Genomic DNA, 21646 nt, shown 5'->3' with positions numbered 1-21646 from the left:
CCTTCATCTGAAACACAGACACTATATTACATACTTTCAAGTTAGGTTATGGGAGGTAGAAATAATACTTCCACAGGCTAACAAACAGTATAATAGAGGATAAAAAGAACTGTCTGTTTTTCTTAAGAATTACTAAAGGCAAAGTAATGCAGACATGAGGAAACACAATATACTATTAGAAAATTAGAGAGCACATCGCACATGGAAATTCTATTCCAACAGTTTATCCCCTAGCCCTCAATGATGATTTAAGTCAGGGTCACTCTGTTCTCTGCTTCATTTTACAATTTATCTATTGGCTTACCATTTCTTCCCAAGCAGGAGTTAAATCTCCAGATTCCTATTACTTAGGTAAACAGAGTCGTGCATTTACACACAGTAGGTTCATAGTAAATGCTTACTGCATGAAGGAAATGAAATGCTTTAATTACAGTGTCTTTCCAACTGGAAGGCTGTTCATTGCTCTCACCACAGCAAGCCACTAAGGTTCCTGAATGAACCCCTGAGGCTATCACAGAATGATGCAAGGCACTCAGCTTTCCTCCCCTCCACAACCCCAAAGGACTTAATGAGCAGTTTCTACAAAGCCCAGAAGCAAACAACTGAAATCTGAACTGCAGCCTGTTAGTATAACACAAGTTAAACTAGGAGAAAAACGTGTCTCCTGCAGGGCAGAGGTGGGAGCAAAGCACCTAATTATTTTGGTGAGATTCAAGCCTGTGAAAGAACATGTGTGCAAACACATAGACTCATTTTTTTTATTTGCTTAATAGGCTCGTCAGTGATATGTCATACAAACATGCCAATATTTTATCAGCTACCTCCTACTGTCATATATGGTAGTCTACTGATCACAAATATTTTGCAATTTACCTTATAATTAATATACCGTTAAAGAAATATTTATTGGGTAAATATTACAAGCCATAGATAATATTAAGAACTCTGGCAAATACATGATAAACAAAATAGTTAATTATCTCAATAATTTTATAATCAAGTAAGGAGGAAAAGGCACATATATACATAACTATACTATGATAGTGTGATAGAATCTACCATGACATTTAAGTGCCAAGTGTCACCATCACACCTATACTAATTCCTGTAAACCACGAGTAATACACAGATCAGTACGTTTCCGTCACTCTTGCATCTCCATCCACCTACAAAAATGAGAAAGTTTCCACCAAGCCCAAATCATTTAATCACCCATCAAATTTCTTGATTTTCAAAATTAAGGTGATATCACAGCAGGCTGATAGAACAATTTTTTCAGTGGTGTCAGATCAGCTAAGCCAGGATGTAGGGAAGTGTGAATAACAAATGAATGTATCGCCTCTGTTAAGCATTTAGATAAGTGGGGGCACCAGGCAGAAAGGTGGAGGAGAGGGAGGATGGCCTGAAGATGGCGTTATGCCCATCTCCAGCACAAAGGGGCTTTACTACTTCTAAATGAGTGCCAGGAAGAAACCGGTTAGAACCCGACAGCCGCAACTGCTCGGTAGCAGAAAGGACTTAATCAGACATGACCCAATGCTCATTGTAATATAATTAACGTTGCAGTTTAGGCCTTGCCATGAGTCTTCTGTGTTAACCATGGGTAAGGACATGCACAAAGGGGACAAACATGACTAAGCATTCCAGGGGCAAAAGCCATCAATCAGTCAAGAGACCACCTCTAAGTGAGGGTATGGAGAAGGGGCAAACAAAGACTGTGGCTTTTTCCTCCCTTGGAGCAGTCAGCCTCTTGTTCCTGGAAGTGTACTTTTCCTTTTCTAAATAAGTCCTTTAAAATCTTTCGATATACACTGCGCTGTCTCCTGTCTGTAATCTTATCTTTCGGGTAAGACAAGAACTGGGGTCTTTTCCCTTCCCCTTCTGGGGTAACACTTCTACCTCATTCAAACTGGATAACAATGTAAGTACAAAATTCCAAAAGGCAAACTCTATCTCCATATAGTCTGTATTCACCAAACTCCATGCTGGGCCATAGCATTTTCTAGCCATGACAAAAACTAAAATATGCAATGTTGCTTTAAAATGAAACAATTCAGATATCCATAAATTCTGTGAAGTTGTTTGTTTGTTTGTTTGTTTCTAAAGCAGGGAGCAAACCCAGTTACTTAAATGGTAAGATTTTTAGTTATCAGTCTTCAAAGTCCCCCAAAACAAGAATTAACCGATCAGCAAAAAAAAAGTCGGAAATGCTATCCAGATGTTCTTTACTCCCCTTTTACATCTACACTAACCCTTCTGGGACAATTCATACATTTATGTGATTTCCTTTCTGTAGGTGATATACAAATCTGTTGCTAAAGATCTGATTTACTTTAATTCCCATTATTCTCAAAATCCCTACAGAACTGGCCAGGGACACCTGAAAATATATCACATTGAAAACTAAAATCATTATGTTCCTCAGAAACCAGTATTCCTTGCCAACTATTTAATTCAAAGTACAGATAAGGAACATAAGCATAGGTTGAACTCACAGCCATAAAGTATTTTAAAATCCACATATATTTCAAAACCTTTTATTTAATATACTCCATTTTTAAAGAAATTAATAAAAGTGCTTTTAGTTTTTCAGCTTTAAAGTCTATGGTCGCAATGTCTGAAATATTTTGCCCCAAGTATAAATTAAAACATTAATTTTGCACATTTCAAAGTAGTTAATGCATACATTTATATGCAACTTGCATTTAGATCCAGTTTTAATGGAAAAATGCACTTGTCTTCAGGGTAGCAGTCATATGAATAGACTCAATGGAGTAAAAGGCTTTATATTTTTTTCTATAAATATGAAAGATTTTTGGATTTGGCAAGGACTTGACAAATAATAGCCAATCCACTAATTTTACAGATGGATATTACATAATTTACCTCAATTTACATAGTTATACAAGTAGCAGATGGCGGATTAATACTAAGGTGACTATATACATTATCACCCAAATCAGGACACTTTTGAGAATGTACGAGGACACTGTTAAGGATTACCGGAGGACAACTGTCATAAACTTGGTCTCTCTGGGGAAACCAGGATATATGGTTAGCCTAACTACAACACATTCAATGTGTATTTGCTGCTTTAATTGAGAATATTCAATCTGCTATAGATATAAATGAAGAAACAAATGGGATAGATAAAACTTACGTGTTAAATATGCATAATGTATAGGCAAGTAACTTGGGAGACACAGGCAGAATTCATAAGATGTACTAAGAAGAGAAAGCTAGAAACCCTTAGACACAATATAGAACTGATGGAAAAATTATGAGAATGGAACAAATAGTGTGTTACTTAGAAAGGGATATAAAGCCCATAAACCTTAAATATACATGAATCCCACATCATATGACTTCTAGATTGACAAATATTCACCCCTAAATCTGCCTCCCCTGGTGACAACCATTATGGTCCCTTTCTGACCCCATGTGCTCTCAGCTTGAAAGAGACAGATATAAGTCATAGCAGCTCAATACATTAAAACAGTGAGCTACAGCTGTGGTCAGGTGTACGAGTCCCTGCATCTCTCCAACAAAGCGGGCTTGTGTTACCTGCAGGCACCTTCCAACTACTGAGCTTCCACCTTTATCTGGCCTTTGTAACCACACCATCAGCAGAAATAGCTGACGAAGCAGAAAGTGAATCGAGATATTGCAACACTGCATAAAACAGAATTAAGAAAGTATGATCCTTCCAACTGTCCAATGGAACCCTATCCCAAAACTGTGTAAACCTACCCTAGAGCTTTGTCCTTGGCTTCCAATGACAGATAAGTAAGGCATGTGATTCCAGAATCTTGGCTTCTTGGTTTGTGAGCCTTTCAGTCATGACCTCTGTTATCGCTTGCCTGGTAGTTTATGTACAGGATTTTATTGCATTGATATAAATTCCCACACAATACCACATATCTCCAAAATCCCATTAATTTATTTACTCTTTCAACAAACGTGAGTACCTTCCACACAGTATGTTCAGTTCTGGGTGCTTGGGATACAAAAATAACAGACACAGCTTCTGTTCTTAAACAGAGTCCAAGGAGGAAAAGAGAGGGGTAAACAGATAAGGTATGAAAGTACTGTCATATCCCAGCCTTCAGGGATCAAGGAAAGCTTCCCAGAGGAAATGACACCAAAGAATATAGAATAAGACAAAATAAAAGAGAACAGAATCGAAATAAAAGACTCACTAACATTTATTGCTTACTGCATGCTATACCATTTTCTAACTCATTTAATACTCACAACATCCCTATGAGTTATTATTCCTATCTGAAAAATAGAAGGAAGGCATAGATTGGTCACATGTCTAGCAAGTGGAGGAGTCAGGATTGAATGCCACACATTCTGGCTCAAGAAACCATCCTCTTAATCATTAAAGTATACTGCCTCATATCCCAGGTGCCAAGAACTAAAATATGAATGAGAGTTAGAAAGGCAAATAAAGGAGAGAAGGGCATGGGAATGTGAGAACCCAAATCAAGATAACAGCCATACTTAAGCAAAGTTAAAACATGGCATAGGTATGAGGAACTGTAAGAGTGAAGCTGTTAAATTAGGCTGGGCTCAGAATATGAGCTTATCAAATTCCTGACCAAAACACCTTCTCACCTCCCTTTTCACATGGCCCCATAATTCAAGTCTACTTCACAATCCTATAAGGGGAAAGTAAATGAATACATCATGTAGCATGAAACACAAAAATTGAAACAAGCCTTGAGACTTTCAATTAATGATAGCTTTCTTTTAATTTGTGGCAATATCTTATTGAAATATTCCACATTCTCTGAACTACAATGCAATACAAGTAAAGATTTTAATAGAATTTGCATCTAATCTAGAGTTCTATCCATTTCTATTTTGTTTAAATTTCACAAATGTAATTATTATATGTAAGCCTATGGATATGCAGGTGTGTATGTGTATTTGGCAATGAAAAATGTGAGAAATACAAAAATAGATCCCATACAAGTAACTTTTCAACAATGAAATATAGGTAATAAATAAATAAATAAACCAACAAAACATATCTTCATAAGCCATTCCAATAATTCTGCTAGAATATCTTCCTATTGAAATAACCACATTGTTTTTCTAATGCTATAAATAATCACATTACTTAATATGAATGAAAACAAACTTATAAATACCAGATGAACAACATGGTACATTTTTTCCTTTCATATGTGAAACTGTAGGAATAAATTACTTTTATAAGACCAGTAATTTCAAATAAAACTGAGAAGTCAATCTGTTTTTAAATTCCTAAGATTTTTAAAGAATGAAAGTCATAATGTGCTTACTTTTTAATATAGAAATGAAGGTGGATATAAATATTTTGTATGTCTAAGAAAAACATGTTGCAAATATTTGCAAATTCAAGGCTAGTTTTGATAAACATATCATTAAAGACAAATATTTTTTCCATGGTATAATTCTTAAATGTTAAAGTGATTTAAGTACCTAAACAAGCCTTTGCTTTTTTTTTTTTTGCTATAGACTATATATAAGTATGTTTAGATTAATCCAGTTAAAACTTACTACAATATAAAATATCCAGTTTGTTAATTTCCAAGTCACATCAAAAGATATCCCAGTGTTTTTCTATTACTTCAAACAGTATTACAACATTCCAGAAATGAAAAATTTAAAAACTTTTATATACTTTGAATATGTGTTCACTCCAGCACTACTTAAGCCTGATGATTTACAGTTAATCAATGATCAAAAAAGAACAGGGAACTGCAATTCCAAAACAGAAGAAAATCATTAAACTTAGTCACATTTCCCCAATTCCATCATATATCCTCATAAATCTAATCCTTTGTTGTTTGCTCTCCTTGCTATAGGGCATTTGAGAAAGATCACCACGTCACTAATTTATCAGTGAGAATCAAAAACACTTTATTTTCTCATCCATTTAGTTCATGCTCTGTCATCATCTTATCACCTATCTATGAGCTTTCTGTGGTTTAGCATTAGTGGAGGCTGCCATAGGGGCAAAGCATAAGAAAAGTTTGTGGCTTTTTTACCAGTAGTATCAACCCACACGATTCGATCACCTTCATCAGCTTATAAATTTCCCTTCTCTAGATGAAAGCATACCCCCAGCTTCTCTCCTTGCCCATTCTCTTTTCTGCTTCAGCAATCTCATAAACCCTGGTGACCTTAACTATCACCTTTATGTTGAAAATGTCTAACTCCTATTACTAGCAATAGCTTCTCTCTCAATATTTAGATTAATATTTCAGATTTTGCTTCACATCTACACTTCAAACTCGGTATTTCTAAGACCAGATTCACCGTTTTTTCCTCTGAAAACCAAAGCTTCCTCTTGAGATCCTAATTCTGTGAATGCAACCACCCAGTCACCTAGGCATCTTTGATTCTTCCCTCATCCTAACCTCTGACATCCAATTAGAAGCCAAGCACTACAGATCCAACCTCTGTGCATCTCTCACATCCTTCCTCTCTTTCCATCCCCATTGCTCTCTCCCTAGTCCAGACACTCATTACCTTCTGCCCTATGGCAACACCCTAACTGATCTCTCCACGTATAGTTCCTCTCTACCCTACATTTTCCCCACATAATTCTGATAGGTTCTAAACTGCAACTCTGATCAAGAGCTTCTAAAGAATCCCCACCATGGACAAAATTATGTACAAAGTCCCAGATCCTCCACAAGATGACTATAGCCCACCTCTCAACTTCCTGCCCCACTACTTCTTACCTCACATCCTTATTGTTGGTTAAATTAGACTATTCACTGTTTGATAAAAATGTCTCAATTTTCCCCAACTATAACTTTGTTCACATAATTCACTTCTCTGAAACACTCTTCCTCTGCCAGCACCTCCCATCTAAGCTTGCAAGTGGTCGTAGGGATTTTTCAAGAGTTCATTAAAATAACACATTATCAAAGGAAGCTTTCTTCTTCCTCACTCTCTTTGCCTCCATCCCATAACTGGGATGCCATCTCCTCTTTCTTTAAAATACTACAGCATTTATATGACACCACATTTCACCAAATCAATGAGTCAAACACCTACTGGTATATGCTGGAATATATACACAATTATTATTATGTGGCAGATACTCAATTAATGAATTAATAAAATAATTTATAATATTTTCCTAATTAAATAGAAGAAACAAAACATGTTTTGGCCAGATGTCAAAGTTTAGCATCTATTTTCCATTATTCATATTCTTTGTAACAAGAAAAATATAATGGTGAAAAATATAATTTCCATAAGCATTTTGAAAGCTACTCGAATTTTACTTCTCAGATGGAAAAGGAAAATAATTTGAAATTTATGTCAGAGAAACAAAAGAGTTTTTCACATTTTCCTGGAAATAATTGAAGGCCAAACTCACCAACACATTTTATTTTCATTTGGACACATCATTCTGGTATTCATAGAAATGCTTTGAAATCATGTTTAGGGTTGCAAAGTTTATTATTATTTTTGAACCTCAATAGTTTACCGATTTCCCTAGATGCCTGTTATCCTTCTTTCCATATAAAAATATAATACTATGTACCTAAGAATTCTAGACAGTTAATATCCGAAGAATGTGTTTTGCATATCAATTAGACCTGACATTTTGTCTAAACTGGCAAACCTCACTGAGGGACACAAATAAATGTGAACCAGTTCTTTTATCTGAAATAATATTGTATTGTCATATAAAACCAGAAGCTAACAGAGCGCTTTGAAGGCCACATTATATTATTCTCTTGCAGGAACAGTTAAATCCAAAAGGCTGAGCTTGTAAAACAGAGGGTTTCCCATTCCTGTAGCAGCATTAATCTCTGTTCTTCTGTTACAAGTTCTTTCATCTCCCCACTGCCCCATGAATTCCTGGACTTTACCTATATCCTTCCGACTATAATGTAACAAGAAAATTAGAACCAGCTTTCCCAAAACTTGGGGAGTAAGGGGAGTAAGAACATGAGAACACACCAGAAGGATAACTTAACTCATCAAAGTCAATATAAATAACACAATTAAAAACATATTCAGAGTAAAAAAGTCCCAAATTTTCCAATGATCATCAGTTATATCAGATGAAAATATAAAAACCAGAAGGAAGTAAAGAGAAATTGTTTATCAAAGGCATACACTCAACTTTCAGGCCACTCTAATTCAGAATCAGAGGAACGCTAAGAATTGTTTGGAGAAGAAAAGGGCTAGGGATGAGTGAAGGCAGAGGAAAATCAATTCAAGTTAACCTAACATTGAATTTTTAGCTGAGCTGAATAGGACTCAGGAGGTATAGGGCATTCCAACCAGCAAAGATGATATCATTTGCTGAAGATGTGGAAGGAAGGGGGCATGGTTTGTCTAGTCAATTATTAGAACTTCCATGGGGATGAAGGAAAAGATATGTGTGGGGATGTGGTCGGAGGTAAGAGAAAATGTGCTGCCAACTAATCTTATTGACTGGCTGCATGTGTTTTGGCTCAAAGGTTTTAAAGCATCCCACATTTGTCTCCCTGTCCCTCTTTATTCTAATGTCTATGACCTGCCCTATCATGTTGGTGAGTTCATGGTGCACAAAAGAATTGGCTCCATTCCCAAATCACTGTCTTACAATAATTTCAATAAATGAGTGGTTTGCCACCCCTTCCCTGCCTCGATCAGTTTATTTTAAAGCCTTCTTATGTAAAATTAGATGAGCTCTTCAACCATGGTCTTGGATCTATGACTTTAAAAGTGTTCATTTTTTGGAGCGCAGCTTTTATTTTGCTAGGCTCTTAACCAATGAGAACGTTAAACATTTCCTTAAGATAAAGCATCACTTTACAATGTCATCAAGGGATATTCTATTTTAATACTCAGTTTTAATTAGGCAAGAGTATAAACCAAGATTCATTTCGGAGGCATTCTCAAAAGACACATGAAGATTTTTTTGTTATTACTTCATTAAACTGTGTGCTATGTTACACTGTTAATGAACACAAACATGAGTAGATCAGTCTCCCACTTCTTTCCAGATTTTGACATGGAACATTGGACTAAGAACTGAATGAATGCCAAATATATTTAGGCCTGCAGATCAACACTCTTAACGTCATTCAATTTGTCTCCTTGCCACAGTAATGAAAAGTATATATTGCAAAAGAACATATACAGTAAGAATTCTCTCAGCTGTTTCATGAGAACACAGGGGAGCTCAAAATCCAATCTAATCTTTGCTCCAACATGGGCCAGCTAGGTATTACTGGGAAGTAGAAGGAAGGATTGAATGAAAATCCCAGCAGATGCTCCTTTGTTGCAGAATCTTATCACACCTAAGCCAAAATAGAATGTCTAACAGTGATAACATTTTTTTTCTTTTTGATGAGAATAACATGCTTAACAAATAGCACTTTAAATTACCTTTTTTTCAGATTTATATATTATATATATATAAGTTAAGGGTTCTTATATTTGGGGCCAGAAAGTTGGGTTTCTATTCCAAAGAGTATGTTGAAGAAGTCATTTGTTACCATCATTTCTTACCAACATTCTGTGTCTCCTTTTGTCTTTCTTATCTCAATAAGTGATACAATCATTCATCACACAATCTTTCAGGCAAGAAATCCGGTAGTCCTCTTTGGATTTTCCCTCTTCTTACTCACCTATCCAATGAATCTTTCTCTACATCAGCCGGTCCTAATTATCACTAATGTCATTCACTCCTAGAGTTAGGCCCACCATCATTTCTTATCTGAATTGATAGAATAACCTTCCATTTCCAGTCCTGAAGCCTCTGGTTCATTCTTCAAATGCAGGTGCCAGGTGCCACCCTTAATTCCTCTAAGATTAATAGTTTCCTCACTGTCATCAGGAAAATTCCAAACTCCTCATAATGTAATATGCTATCCTGATCAGATCCAGATCATTTCTGGACTAAAATCTAGAAATTACCCTCTGGACACGTATGGTTCCAATCATACTGAACTATGCCTTTGTGTTACTGTTTCCTCCATCTATAGTAGTGTCTTTCTTCTTCTACCTCTGCCCTTGGCTTACTACTACTTCTCTGTCAGGTCCCAGATTAAATGCCTCTTTTCTTCAGGAGCATCTTCTCTGTTCGTCTAAGACTGGGTGGATATTCCCTCTACATGCTCCGTAGTACATTATACTCATCTTTGTAATAGGTATTCCCAGTACTGCCTCTTTGCTACACAATTGCTTCTACATGGGTCTACATCATGAGACAGCCAATAACATGAATAATTAAATCAGGGATATTCACCTAATCTGATGGGGAATAAATTCTCTTTTTGGAAATTCAAACTAAAACGCAAGACAAGTGCCAGTTGGTGGTGAGTGCTGTGGCTAAAAGCAGTGATGTACAATGTGGGTTGTCACTTAACAATGTTAATGAGCAAAGAAAGCCGCTGGAAAGTCAGAGGCGAACCAAAGAACCAGGCCCATGGGAAAGAAAAGAAAATTCTGGTATTTATTGATTACCAAGGTCCAGTACTCAAGAATTCTTAGATTTCCATAAGAATTATAGATGCTTAAAACATGCTCCTGCAGTTGGCACTCCCACTCAAGCAAACACACATGCGACCCTGCACACACACAAAGGCTTACGTTAATTACCATTTTACAAACAAGGTTCCTGCCTTTTGGGTGCAGAGGGAAGATACCCTCTAGCAAACATTTACCACACTGTCCCATTTTTGTGCCCCAATACCCACTGAGAGATCAAAGTTTATGAGTTTTCCATCTTTGCCTTCCTGCCACTCAGTGCAGTACCCGGCATGCATCTGCACTGAACTAAATGTTGAAAAAATACGTGAGGGCAAGAATGAATGAAGGAGCCATCCATTTTTAATAATTCAGACTAATTTTAAAGGCTGATTTTTGTTTAAAGCAATAAAAAATTAAATGGAGTTTTCTCCTTGCTTTAATTATCATAAAAGCATTCTCATCTATAAACATAAAAACCGAAGAATGGGAGAAAATGGGAAAAAAAAGTGATGGCAGGTTGGCTGTGATTCACTAAGAGGATTAAGAGAATACACAAGCCCCACTAAAAGCATGTTGGCTCTGGCAAAAGGAAAGTTTAAAAATGAGCACCAGGTAGAGTCTTTATGACTGGTCAGGACTGAAATGCTTTAGCTGTATGAACTCTGCACATGGTACATGTGGCTTGCAGGAGGGTTATTTGTAGATCATCTCAATGAACTTTTTACGCATCTGCCTGAAAATCACAATTAAAGCAAGGAAAATGCTGATTAAAAACACATTAACATTCCTCTAGCTTCAAGGAAAAGTCTTGATATCTAGTCATTAGCTGTGCAATCTGCCCTCAGACTTCCTTCTGCCTTAATATGCTAAAGAGAAACATGTCTTCTGAGAACAATGTTTTTTTAATTCTTTATGCTTTGCTGCTCTACTGTGAAGTCCTAATTCCTGTGAATCCAAACACTCGTTAACTCTCAAGAACTGCTATTAGCTATCTGGAGTCAAATGAATGTAAAGAGGAAAAAAAAGGCCAAAGTTTAATTTCAAACCAATAAAAGGCTTTTTGTTATATGGTTAAGGCTGTTTTTCTTGGGTTTCTATTTGCTTGTTTGCCTATCTATAGAACAAATAGAGGTTAACTTTTTAAAAAAGTAATATCAACTTTATTTTTCAATCAAATATTGCATTAATATTAATCTTTATTATTTTTATTTTTTCTGAGTTTCCTATGTCTCAAAGTATACTGTTTCTATAACAGACTCTTGTTTTTGTTTTGAGAAAGGTGGAGGAGGGAAGCAGGGAGGGAACTGGAATTCACTGATAATTTCTAGTTTGAATTCTTCCATGTCTTTTCAATCTGAAGAGCTCAAAGTAATGTGGTATCTCATTTTAATTTCATTTTTAATACCTGTCCAAGCACTCTAGCTGTATGTACTATCTCCTGTATCAAAAAAGATTATGCCCCTGTAATATTTACTTCTTCTTCTTTATTCTTTCTATAGGGAGCATTCGAAGATGACCTTCAGTTGCTCTGTATCTCACTGATAAAATTACTTTTGCACAACAGCAACTTTCGAAAAGCATTGCCTCATCATAACAGATTAACATGATTCTGCAGGCTCCTTTTAAACTGAATGACATTTACTTCAGTCTTCATTCACGAGATCACATAAGGGTTGACTGTACCTTCACTTACTTTTTTGTCCAAAACAGAATATTATGCAATTTTCCTATGTGTAAATTGACAGAAAAACATAACTTAATCACCTGCCACATACATGGCAAAAAGTAAAGGTTAGATATATAGAAAAATCTTATTAAGCTATAAAAGTTAGGGGATGTATAAATTCAGCCAACATCTTAGTAAAAGTACCATACGAAAAACTATTCTAATTACTGCTATTCTGAATTTTTCTCACAAGACAGAATGGCCAGCAGGTGTTTGTGTGTGTATGTGTGTGTGTGTGTTTATGTTAGCTGCTGATTTAAACATTTATAGCATCTACTCAAAAATTAAACTTTATTTCTGGATTTCATTTCCTCAGTAGTACTAGAAACTGTGATGAACATATATGCATTTGTGTAAATTAAATAATATTAATTTCATATTACTACTTTACAATATCATTCAAAAGTCAACATCCTGATGAAAACTTTGTGATTTCTGAAGTCTATTTTGGTAAAAACATAAGTGCACCCAATTTAGAGAATTTCAGGTTTGAAATGGTAATGCAAAACAAAAGAAAAAAGAAAAAAAAAATCAAGTTCTTAAATAATGTTTACTCTACACTTCCCCTGATTTTTCCAAACACTTAAGAGTCAATTTTTCATGCTTCTGTAGAAATAAATGCAATTACCCACCACCATTGCCCCCAAGTCACCACCACCAAGGAAGAAATGCTTATTTGAATTGAAACATTCTAGGCCATTGACTGAACAGTGTTCCTGAGTGGACAGCGCCTCTATGAGTGCCACAGTCATCCCCACACTTACTCTTTCCATGTGGTGACAGTAACTGAAGAGTTAGGTTTACACTCACAGGTCTCTTAAATCTCAAGTTGATTTATGATGCATCACTCTTAGTCCCTGAGCTAAAACAGTATTCCAACTTATTTTACCAGAGAGTTCTGGAATGGGGTTTAGAAGGTAACTTCAGCTAATATAGTGGCATTTCATGTTCCTTTGCCAGTATTTCTCATATGTGCATCCCCTTGAAGAAATTATGGGGTAGGAGAGGTGACTGTGTTTTGGGACAAGGATTGATATTTATGGTTCCACCTGCCAAGTGCTTCCCAGCATTTTTCGAGTTGTGGCACACAAAGAAAATTATAAAACAATATTTATATAAATAATACATAATACATAAATACTTAATAAATATATAATATAAATAGTTTGTATATTAAATATCTAAATAATATATTATATAGTATATATGTGTGTGTATATGTATGTATACGTGTGTGTGTGTGTGTGTGTATATATATATACACACACACACACACACACACACACAATCCCCATGGGAAATTAGAGGGATAAATGTCTATATGGAATTTTGTGAGAAACTGCCTAAATATTAGTAAAGATGAATATATATATATATATATATATATATATATATATATATACACACACACATACATATTTTTAAAGTATTAAGGAAAAAAAATCACTGAGTTTTGTGCAAATATGACATAATGCTCCTCACTGGAGCTTCAAGGGCTGGATGTCACTCACTGTACTTGCCAGCTACAGAGACAATATTATAAATAATATAAATAAGGCACTTTTCAACATCTTCATAAGAAAATTAGGTTGCTTCTGTAACTAACACTTTTCTATCAGGTTTCATGCTTTAAATGACTATATACTATTCCTAACCAATATGTTTTCATCATAATCTTCTCAAAAATCTTGGTAGTATCCATTAATGCGATTTTTTTTTTCCAAACAAGCAGATAGATGATCAGAAATGGTAAACTGTGTCTTTTACAACCATTCAAATTTTACAACAGTTGTCAGTGTCACTAAAAGTAATTTTAAACTTCCTATGATAATGCAAAGATATTTCAAACCCAATCAGAAATTGAAAGTCAAACATTTTGAAATAGTGATGAGGCTCTAATGCAGAACAAGCATGCATTGTTAAACAGGCCAGGATATCACTAAGTGCAAACATCAGCCACAGCGAGCGGACGCAGAGGCTAGAGACAAAGGAAGACAAATTTGGGCTACTGCCTGGGGCTGAGCCTCCCAGGAGTCCCTGCCCAGCCACCCCCAGCCCTCTTCCCCCACCGCCGGCCGCACCTTGGGCTGAGATCTGGGCTCCTTGGGCACCTGGACCACGAACTCCTCTGGTAGCTCCACGGGGCCCTGGTCCGCGATGAGCAGTGGCGCGCTCCGCAGCTGGCTGCTGAAGGAGATGTCTGGGAGGTAGAGCGCCTCCTGGGCTGCGCTCCGCGTGTCGCAGTGGAACAGCGAGGGCTGGACGTCGCTCACTGTGCTTGCCACCTGCGGGGACCGCAGGGCGCACCATCAGACTCCGCTCAGCTCAGGCCGGCCTCACTGGAGCCCTGCTAGAGGCTCTTCCCAAGGCTGCTCTCTGATGCAGGCCGTAGGCCCGGGACTCCAGCCACCCCTGGCCCCACTCACACAACCCTGGAGCTGAGGAGGTCACAGCTCCTGGTCCCTACTGTGATGCTGACTGTGTAACTCCATCCTAGTTAAACACTGTCTTCAGTAAGCCAAAAACCTCATCCTAATTCCTAACAACGATTAGGAAACTAAACATAGTTATTGAAAGCAGAGAAAACTACCTGAAAAAATAGAAATATTATTGATATTTTAAATAGATTTACAGTATTCTGTTGTAATTTATGGGCACTAATATCCGTGTCAATAAAACATTGGTTACTGAACTAAATATTTACACACAAAAAGCTTGATAAAGTAATGGGTGAAGAAAGTTTCAGAGAGGTTTTTTTTTTTATTAGTTTTGTTTGTTCTTGTATTATTACACTTACATGGATTGTTTTATGTTTATTTATATGTTTCAGGTCATTTCACATTTTAGGATAGATTCTGTATTAAGTCTGTGATGGACATTAAAGTGAAAAAGATATACATACATTTTTGCCATTTATATACACAGTGATTTTACTGACAAATGGTACATAGTACATAAATGAATAAATATGGAAGACCAAGACAATAATGAAAAAAATAAAATTGTACACACATGACTTTTTTAATATTCACAAAACAGTTATACATTATATGCTATGAAAAACAGAGCTATTTAAGTACAGGATTTTTTTTTCTGATGAATTGGTACATAGATACACATTTCTCTACACTAATTGCAACTAGTGTAATAAATAGAAATGATACTGAAAATGTTCCTGCTAACAGAAGGGAACAGACTTTACAAGGGAAAAGACTTTGCTTTACACAATTATATTTAACATCCTACAACATGCATAATAATGCTGCATAGGTACCATTCCATAGGCAGGAGAGAAAATAAGAAACGTGAACATGCAAGAGGATTTTATGATCGTCTTTCTAATACTGGAAGTTTATACAGTAGCACTACAATCTCTTGATATATAAAATTTCCACAAATTAAGAATGAAAAACATGTTCTCTTCCAAATCACAACAAATGATATAGCTCTTATAGGAAACAAACTGATATTAAGAAATTTGTCAAACAATCCATCTATGATGAAAAGATTTAGAATGTAACTTTAAGGCATCACCCTGAAAAAACATCTTTATTTAAACTCAGTATAATGTATGTATACTAAAATATATAGGCAAAAGGTAATCTGAATGCTATTTTGATAGTTCTTGTGAACGAAAAGGGTGTCAAAGAAGAAAATAAGGTTTAAGACCAAAAAATTTGTGAAAATAAATCTCTAAGTAATTGCCACTAGTGGCATCTTTTTTGATCTTTTGAGTTCTAAAATATCCCTCTCCTTGTTACCCAAAATGACAATGTGACTAATTTTTTTTATTATTTTTATATGACTTATGTACAGGTATGTTTTCCCTACTATCTTTATAACTACTCTATGGAAGGAAATTAGGAAAAGATTATAAAGCTGTTATTTATCTTGCAAGCTTCAGTTATGATAATGTTGAATCTCATACTCAGCCAAATTAACATATAAGGACATCTGAAGTGATGGAGCATGCATTTATTTGTTCATTCATTCAACAAACATGTTTTGAGTTCCCATTATGTATCAGGTCCTTTTCTAGGTGCTAGAGATTTTGGTGAACAAAACAGACTATATTCATTAACGAATCACCCATTCTTGTGTGGGAGACAGAAAATATGCAAATTCATAGACATTTTTAAACTCCATATAGATATGTAATCTACAGAAAGTTTTTTTTTTTTAAAGTGTTTGCCATTGGGTTTTTGCTTGGCTGTTTGTGTGTACACAGTGTATACAAGCTGAGCTGTACAGAGCCCAAGAAAGAGCAAGAGACAAATGGTACTGGGGAGACGGGAGCAGAGGGGTTAGAGAGAAGAGGGGGGAAGAGACCAATAAAAAGTAGAACCACATCCAGATGACAATGGGATGGTGGTGGGGGGAGACACAGACAAATCGCAGTAAACAAAGTTTAAACAGGGTAATATTAAATGCTATTCTGTTTAGGACTTTATGGAAGACTTATCTATGGCAGTAAAAGTTAAAATGAGATCTCAATGATATTGGAAGTTGCCAGGCATACAAAAACCAGGAGTAAAGAACATTTCAGTCTGCTGCAAAGACCTCAGGCTGGAACTACCATGGTCTGTTCAAGAAATAGCACAATGGCCAATGAAGCTGTGGACAGTGGGCTGGGAGATGAATGATCTGGAATGAGATCAGAGGAGTAAGCAACAGCCAGATCCTGAGCTTTGTAAAGCAGGGTAAGGAGTTTAGTTTGGGGACAATCAACCATCTATTTAGGATACTGAATACAGCTCCTGGGAAGAAAAAGAATAGGACAGGATAGGGGGAAAGCACAGGGATAATGATTTCTACTGAAAGAGATCAATTTCGGGAAAGGTCAATTTCTAGATTAGGCAGAGAGTGACAACTGATTTAAAATGCATATCGAGTGGAATCACCATCAGCTGAAAAATATAATACTGTCTGTATTAAATGAAAGAATCACAGCTTAAACAAAAAAAAAATTAATGTTCAAATTACAACTAGAAAGCAAGGTCTAGTGACCTAGAAAGAGTGGGTTTGGATCAGAGAATAAAATAATTTTATGTAGTGAGACAGAGAAATACAAAAATACCAGGAAGTTACATAGACTTTGACTCTTAAATTGAAGGATATTAGACTCCAAGGTGTTCCATGAAGCTGGAGTACCTTATGTGTCTATAGATCAGACTCTCCTTCAAATTGACATCTTGATAAATGGAATCCAGAGTCACCGATCAGTGGAAGGGAAAGTGGAGGAGCTGTTACACTACCCATGTGGAGAAGGGCTGTGAGAACAGAGCCTAAATCTTCATTTTTGTTTTTAAAATTATTGTATATGTTATACTAAATGTATTGTGTAACTTCTGGGGGAATATTTATTTGAGTTATAAATATAAATCTAATTTGTCTTCCTGAAGCTATTTAAAAAATAAACTTCAAGATAAACATTACAGTTATAATTCTAGTATTCCATTAGAAGCATGGAATCCCAAGTCTGGAAAGAATCATTCAACTCACACGATAGATAATAACCCTTCGAGCTTTCCTGCTAAAAATCTCCCAATTTCACACGAAGAGACAGTGATCACAAACTCACTCTGCTCTTAGGGCACCCAATTCCATTTGAAGCAACAAGTTCTTCTCCATGTTGAGAAAAGTGTAATATCTATACTCTTGCATTCTCCTCTCACTTGTCTAAATTCTATAAAAAATGGGCTATTTGCAAAACACAATAAGCTACTCCTAGAAAACACTGGGCTTCACAGATATTTGAAGGCTTCACATCAAAAATGTCTCTTTTCTTCTCCAGATTCATAAAGGGAAAGGTTTCTTTCAAATTAACTATGAAAAGTACTCCACAATGTTGTGACATGAACTGTAGGTGGAAGACAGCCCCCTTATACTCCACACCCATCTCCTTTTGAGACCACATTTTCAAACTTTTTGTATATAATTTTAAGATGTCTGAAAGAATCTCAGTTCTAGGGCAGGAAGCAATGATAAGGCTAATACATCTTGTTCTTCTTTCTTTCAGACCTTCTTCAAAGGAAGAAACACTTCATTCTTAACTTCTTTAAAAATTGCGTTTAAAAAAAAAGAGGGACTCACTATTTTTTAAAATTCTGAACTGCTTTAATCATAAATGATATTAAATATTCATCATAAGCAATGTGAGTTGTTGCCATACTTAAGTTGTCCATATACTTACTTCATATTCAGATGTTTTTACTATTTAAACACTTTGATTCTGCTTTCCTAGTGGGCAAGCATGAAATATAAAAATTAATATTTCACAACCTACTAAAACAGTCAAAATATTTCCCCTACGTTTATGTGTGGACTACAAACATCAAAGGCCATCAGAGCATCCAAGTTTCTGAATATTGGTTGTGGGTAAATATGAGGCAAGATGTAAGAAAAGGAAGAATAGGAACATTATTCCTTAGAGGTAAAGTATTTGTGATGGTAGGACTGGAGTTTTCATCTTACCTGTGGAGCTTATAATTGAAATAAATATCAAATATATCAGATTTCAATGATATGTGCTTTCAAAGATCAAAACTGATTTATAAATAATTTAAAAGATACTAAGTAAGCATTTTTTTCAAACAATTTCCACTGCTACTAATTTCTTGTTCACCTTAGATGAGCAGCTATATAATTCAGTCAGTTACTCAGCTTCTTCCTCCAAACATCTATTGATCATAATCATGAGCCTGGAATCTAGACCCCACAATGGGATGCAGTACTAAAATATTTGTAAGGAGAGAGAAATGCTTACAACAAGACATCATCGGAGCATCATCTGCCAGAGTTACAAGTGGTTTAACTTTCATATTCACAAATCATTTGTTTTCGTGTACTGGGGTAATATTTTACCATAGCTTTTAAAATAATTAGCTAATTATGAGCCTTACAGAGTTTTAAATGTAGTGTAATTACAGCTATGACCCTAACCTACATATTAAATTCTGCCTTTCACTATTATCTCTTGAATACAAAACTTGTTCTCTATACATAACTGCCTAATCCTTTGTTCAAATTATCCTTCTTAATAGGAAATTCTTTCCCTTACAGCTCAGGCTTCCAAATGATACTCTCAGTATCATTATTCCCATATTTTTTTCTAAACTGCTCACAATGTATATAATCAGCAACAAGTTTCACACTACTTCCCCTCTATTCTGTACTTAAATCTAAAATTTTAAATCTACTTTTAAATTAAATCTTCTAAATACTTAAAGTCTTGGTTTCTTTTTTATTTCCAAGATTTAAGCAAACACAATATTGCCTTCGTCCTTAAATAAAATTTTATCAGTGTTACTTCTTTTGTTTTCTTCTTTTGTTTCTAGCTCATTCTTCTTGATGCTGTTTTCCTTGGTTTATTTCTAATTTAAATAACTGGTCTATAAAATAAGGCCAATGTTCAGTAGATGATTAAAATGCCTTTCAAAGAAGCCTCCTTGAGCTGGTTAAGGAAATTTTGATTTGAGCTTCTCTTCTAATCTATTTGAAATGTCACTGCATCATTAGATTGATGGTTCCAAGTTTATTCTTTTTATCTTAAAATTACTGAGACTACTACCTGTGATTCATGGGATTGTCATGAGTACATACTGAGCGATTGTGCGCAAAAGTGTTCAGCTGTGAAGTGCTACATAAATGCTAGAAACTATATGGAAAAACTTATAACAACAAATGGTTGATTAATACAAAATGTCTAATCCAATCTGAGTGACATATACAGATCCATCTGGCTATATGTATATCAACATCTCTATCTATCTATCTATCTATCTATCTATCTATCTATCTATCTATCTATCTGTCTATCTATCTATCTATCTATCTATCTATCTATCTATCATCCATCCATCCATCCATCCATCTTAGGGGGGAAGCAGAGGGAGAGAACAAAAGGGAAAAGAGGTGGAGAGGACAGAGACGACCACTTTCATTTCTTTTCTTATAAGTAAAGGCTCATTTTCCAATCCTGCTTCCTTACACATACCTGAAAGTCTCTACCTTTCTCCCAGCACCTTCATTTTAAATATAAATAAATTACTTAATATTAATATTACTAAATATAAATAAATTACTTCATATAAATAAATTACTTCTTTCCTGATTTCTCCCCAAAGTGCATGTGACAGCTGCATAATTCCGTTATAGGCTGGGTAGTCATCACTAACAATCATCATAAAAGTTCCCATTCAAGCACCTGACTAAGGACGCCACCAGGCAGAAATTACACCATGGATGTTCAAACACAGAGAAAAGTCTGTTTCACCTCTGGGTTTTGTAAGAAAATGGCTCAATAGTGATGTGTTGTCCACCTGTGTATGATGAAGCAACTTCATGCATATATGGATACTATTCAATTTAACCCAACAGACTTTCTAGACTGAACTGCTCTATGCAGAGTAGGTATGCCCTATGAAGATAAGCAATTTTACCTTCAAACTGGGTTCCTTGTTCTTCTCTACAACACAACTTGTTACAGTAAAATAAAACATTATGCTAAACTTTCACCAGAAAACTGAACAGTCAAGTTATAAAAGCTGTAAAAGACATTCTGAGAATAGTGGAAGAACCAAACACTTGTTATGAATAAAGCTAAAGGGAAATTTAACTCCTAATGTTCAATAATAAAAGAAACAACATTAAAAGATTATTTTTAATTAGCTTCCAAGTGTGGCATCTTCCATGTCCAAAAAATAGAATAAGAGTGTGGCTGATTCATTGTAATGGTTGTCTAGATTGTAATATTGTGATATAAACACCTTAAATATTTGTTAAAATGAGTAAGCAGAGAGTAAAATTTCTGCTAGTGACATAAATTTATGAAAAAAAAATCAGTTTCCAACAAAAAGATATTATTTTCATTAAATTTAAATAAAAGGCATAGTATATATCATTCATCAGAAAAGTGATAACTAACAGCCTTTCCAACTAAAAACACCTGCCTCTTTGTAAATATAATTCAAATAGATTTAAATTAATGATAACAAAACTAAAACCCTGGAATTTGTTCTTTGGAGAATACTGACTTTTAATTTCCCTTCCTCTAATCCCCTCTTAAAGGATATTAAAATTTTAATGATCTAGAAAATGTGCTTTCAGAATGCTGTAAGTAAATAATTTCTTTAAAAACCTTTATAACTATAGTAATAGGGCACTTTTCCCTAATGACACTGTCAATTATATTTAATGTGTGTGTGGGAGTGGCAAAAACCATACATATTTTGACAGAGATCTGTCTTGTGAGTGAGTTCTTTCTCCCCATACTAAGTTAATCATAACCAGCATTTCTGAAGATAGTTGAGAGGAATGGAAACTTTTATGTATTTTTTTTCTGGTAGTAAGAGATTTTTACCTCTTCATTCCCTCCTCAACACATACAAAATGAATGCCTAAATGCTGGCTCACAAGGAAGCAGAGATGTTGACGGGC

General features: G+C 35.4%; 1 protein-coding gene across 14 annotated transcripts in view; it reads right to left on the bottom strand.

Moving 5' to 3' along the window:
• Window positions 1-21646, bottom strand: part of ADGRL3 (adhesion G protein-coupled receptor L3) — an 826419-nt gene that overhangs the window by 530139 nt on the left and 274634 nt on the right. For all 14 annotated transcript variants that reach the window (XM_064484960.1, XM_064484967.1, XM_064484927.1 and 11 more), the window contains exon 4: window positions 14290-14493. In XM_064484960.1, the coding sequence (XP_064341030.1) occupies window positions 14290-14493 (204 nt within the window). The remainder of the gene's footprint in view (window positions 1-14289; window positions 14494-21646) is intronic.

This window comes from Camelus dromedarius, chromosome 1 (genome assembly GCF_036321535.1).
Source record: "Camelus dromedarius isolate mCamDro1 chromosome 1, mCamDro1.pat, whole genome shotgun sequence".
NCBI lineage: Eukaryota > Metazoa > Chordata > Mammalia > Artiodactyla > Camelidae > Camelus > Camelus dromedarius.
This window is presented reverse-complemented; position numbering and strand designations above follow the sequence as displayed.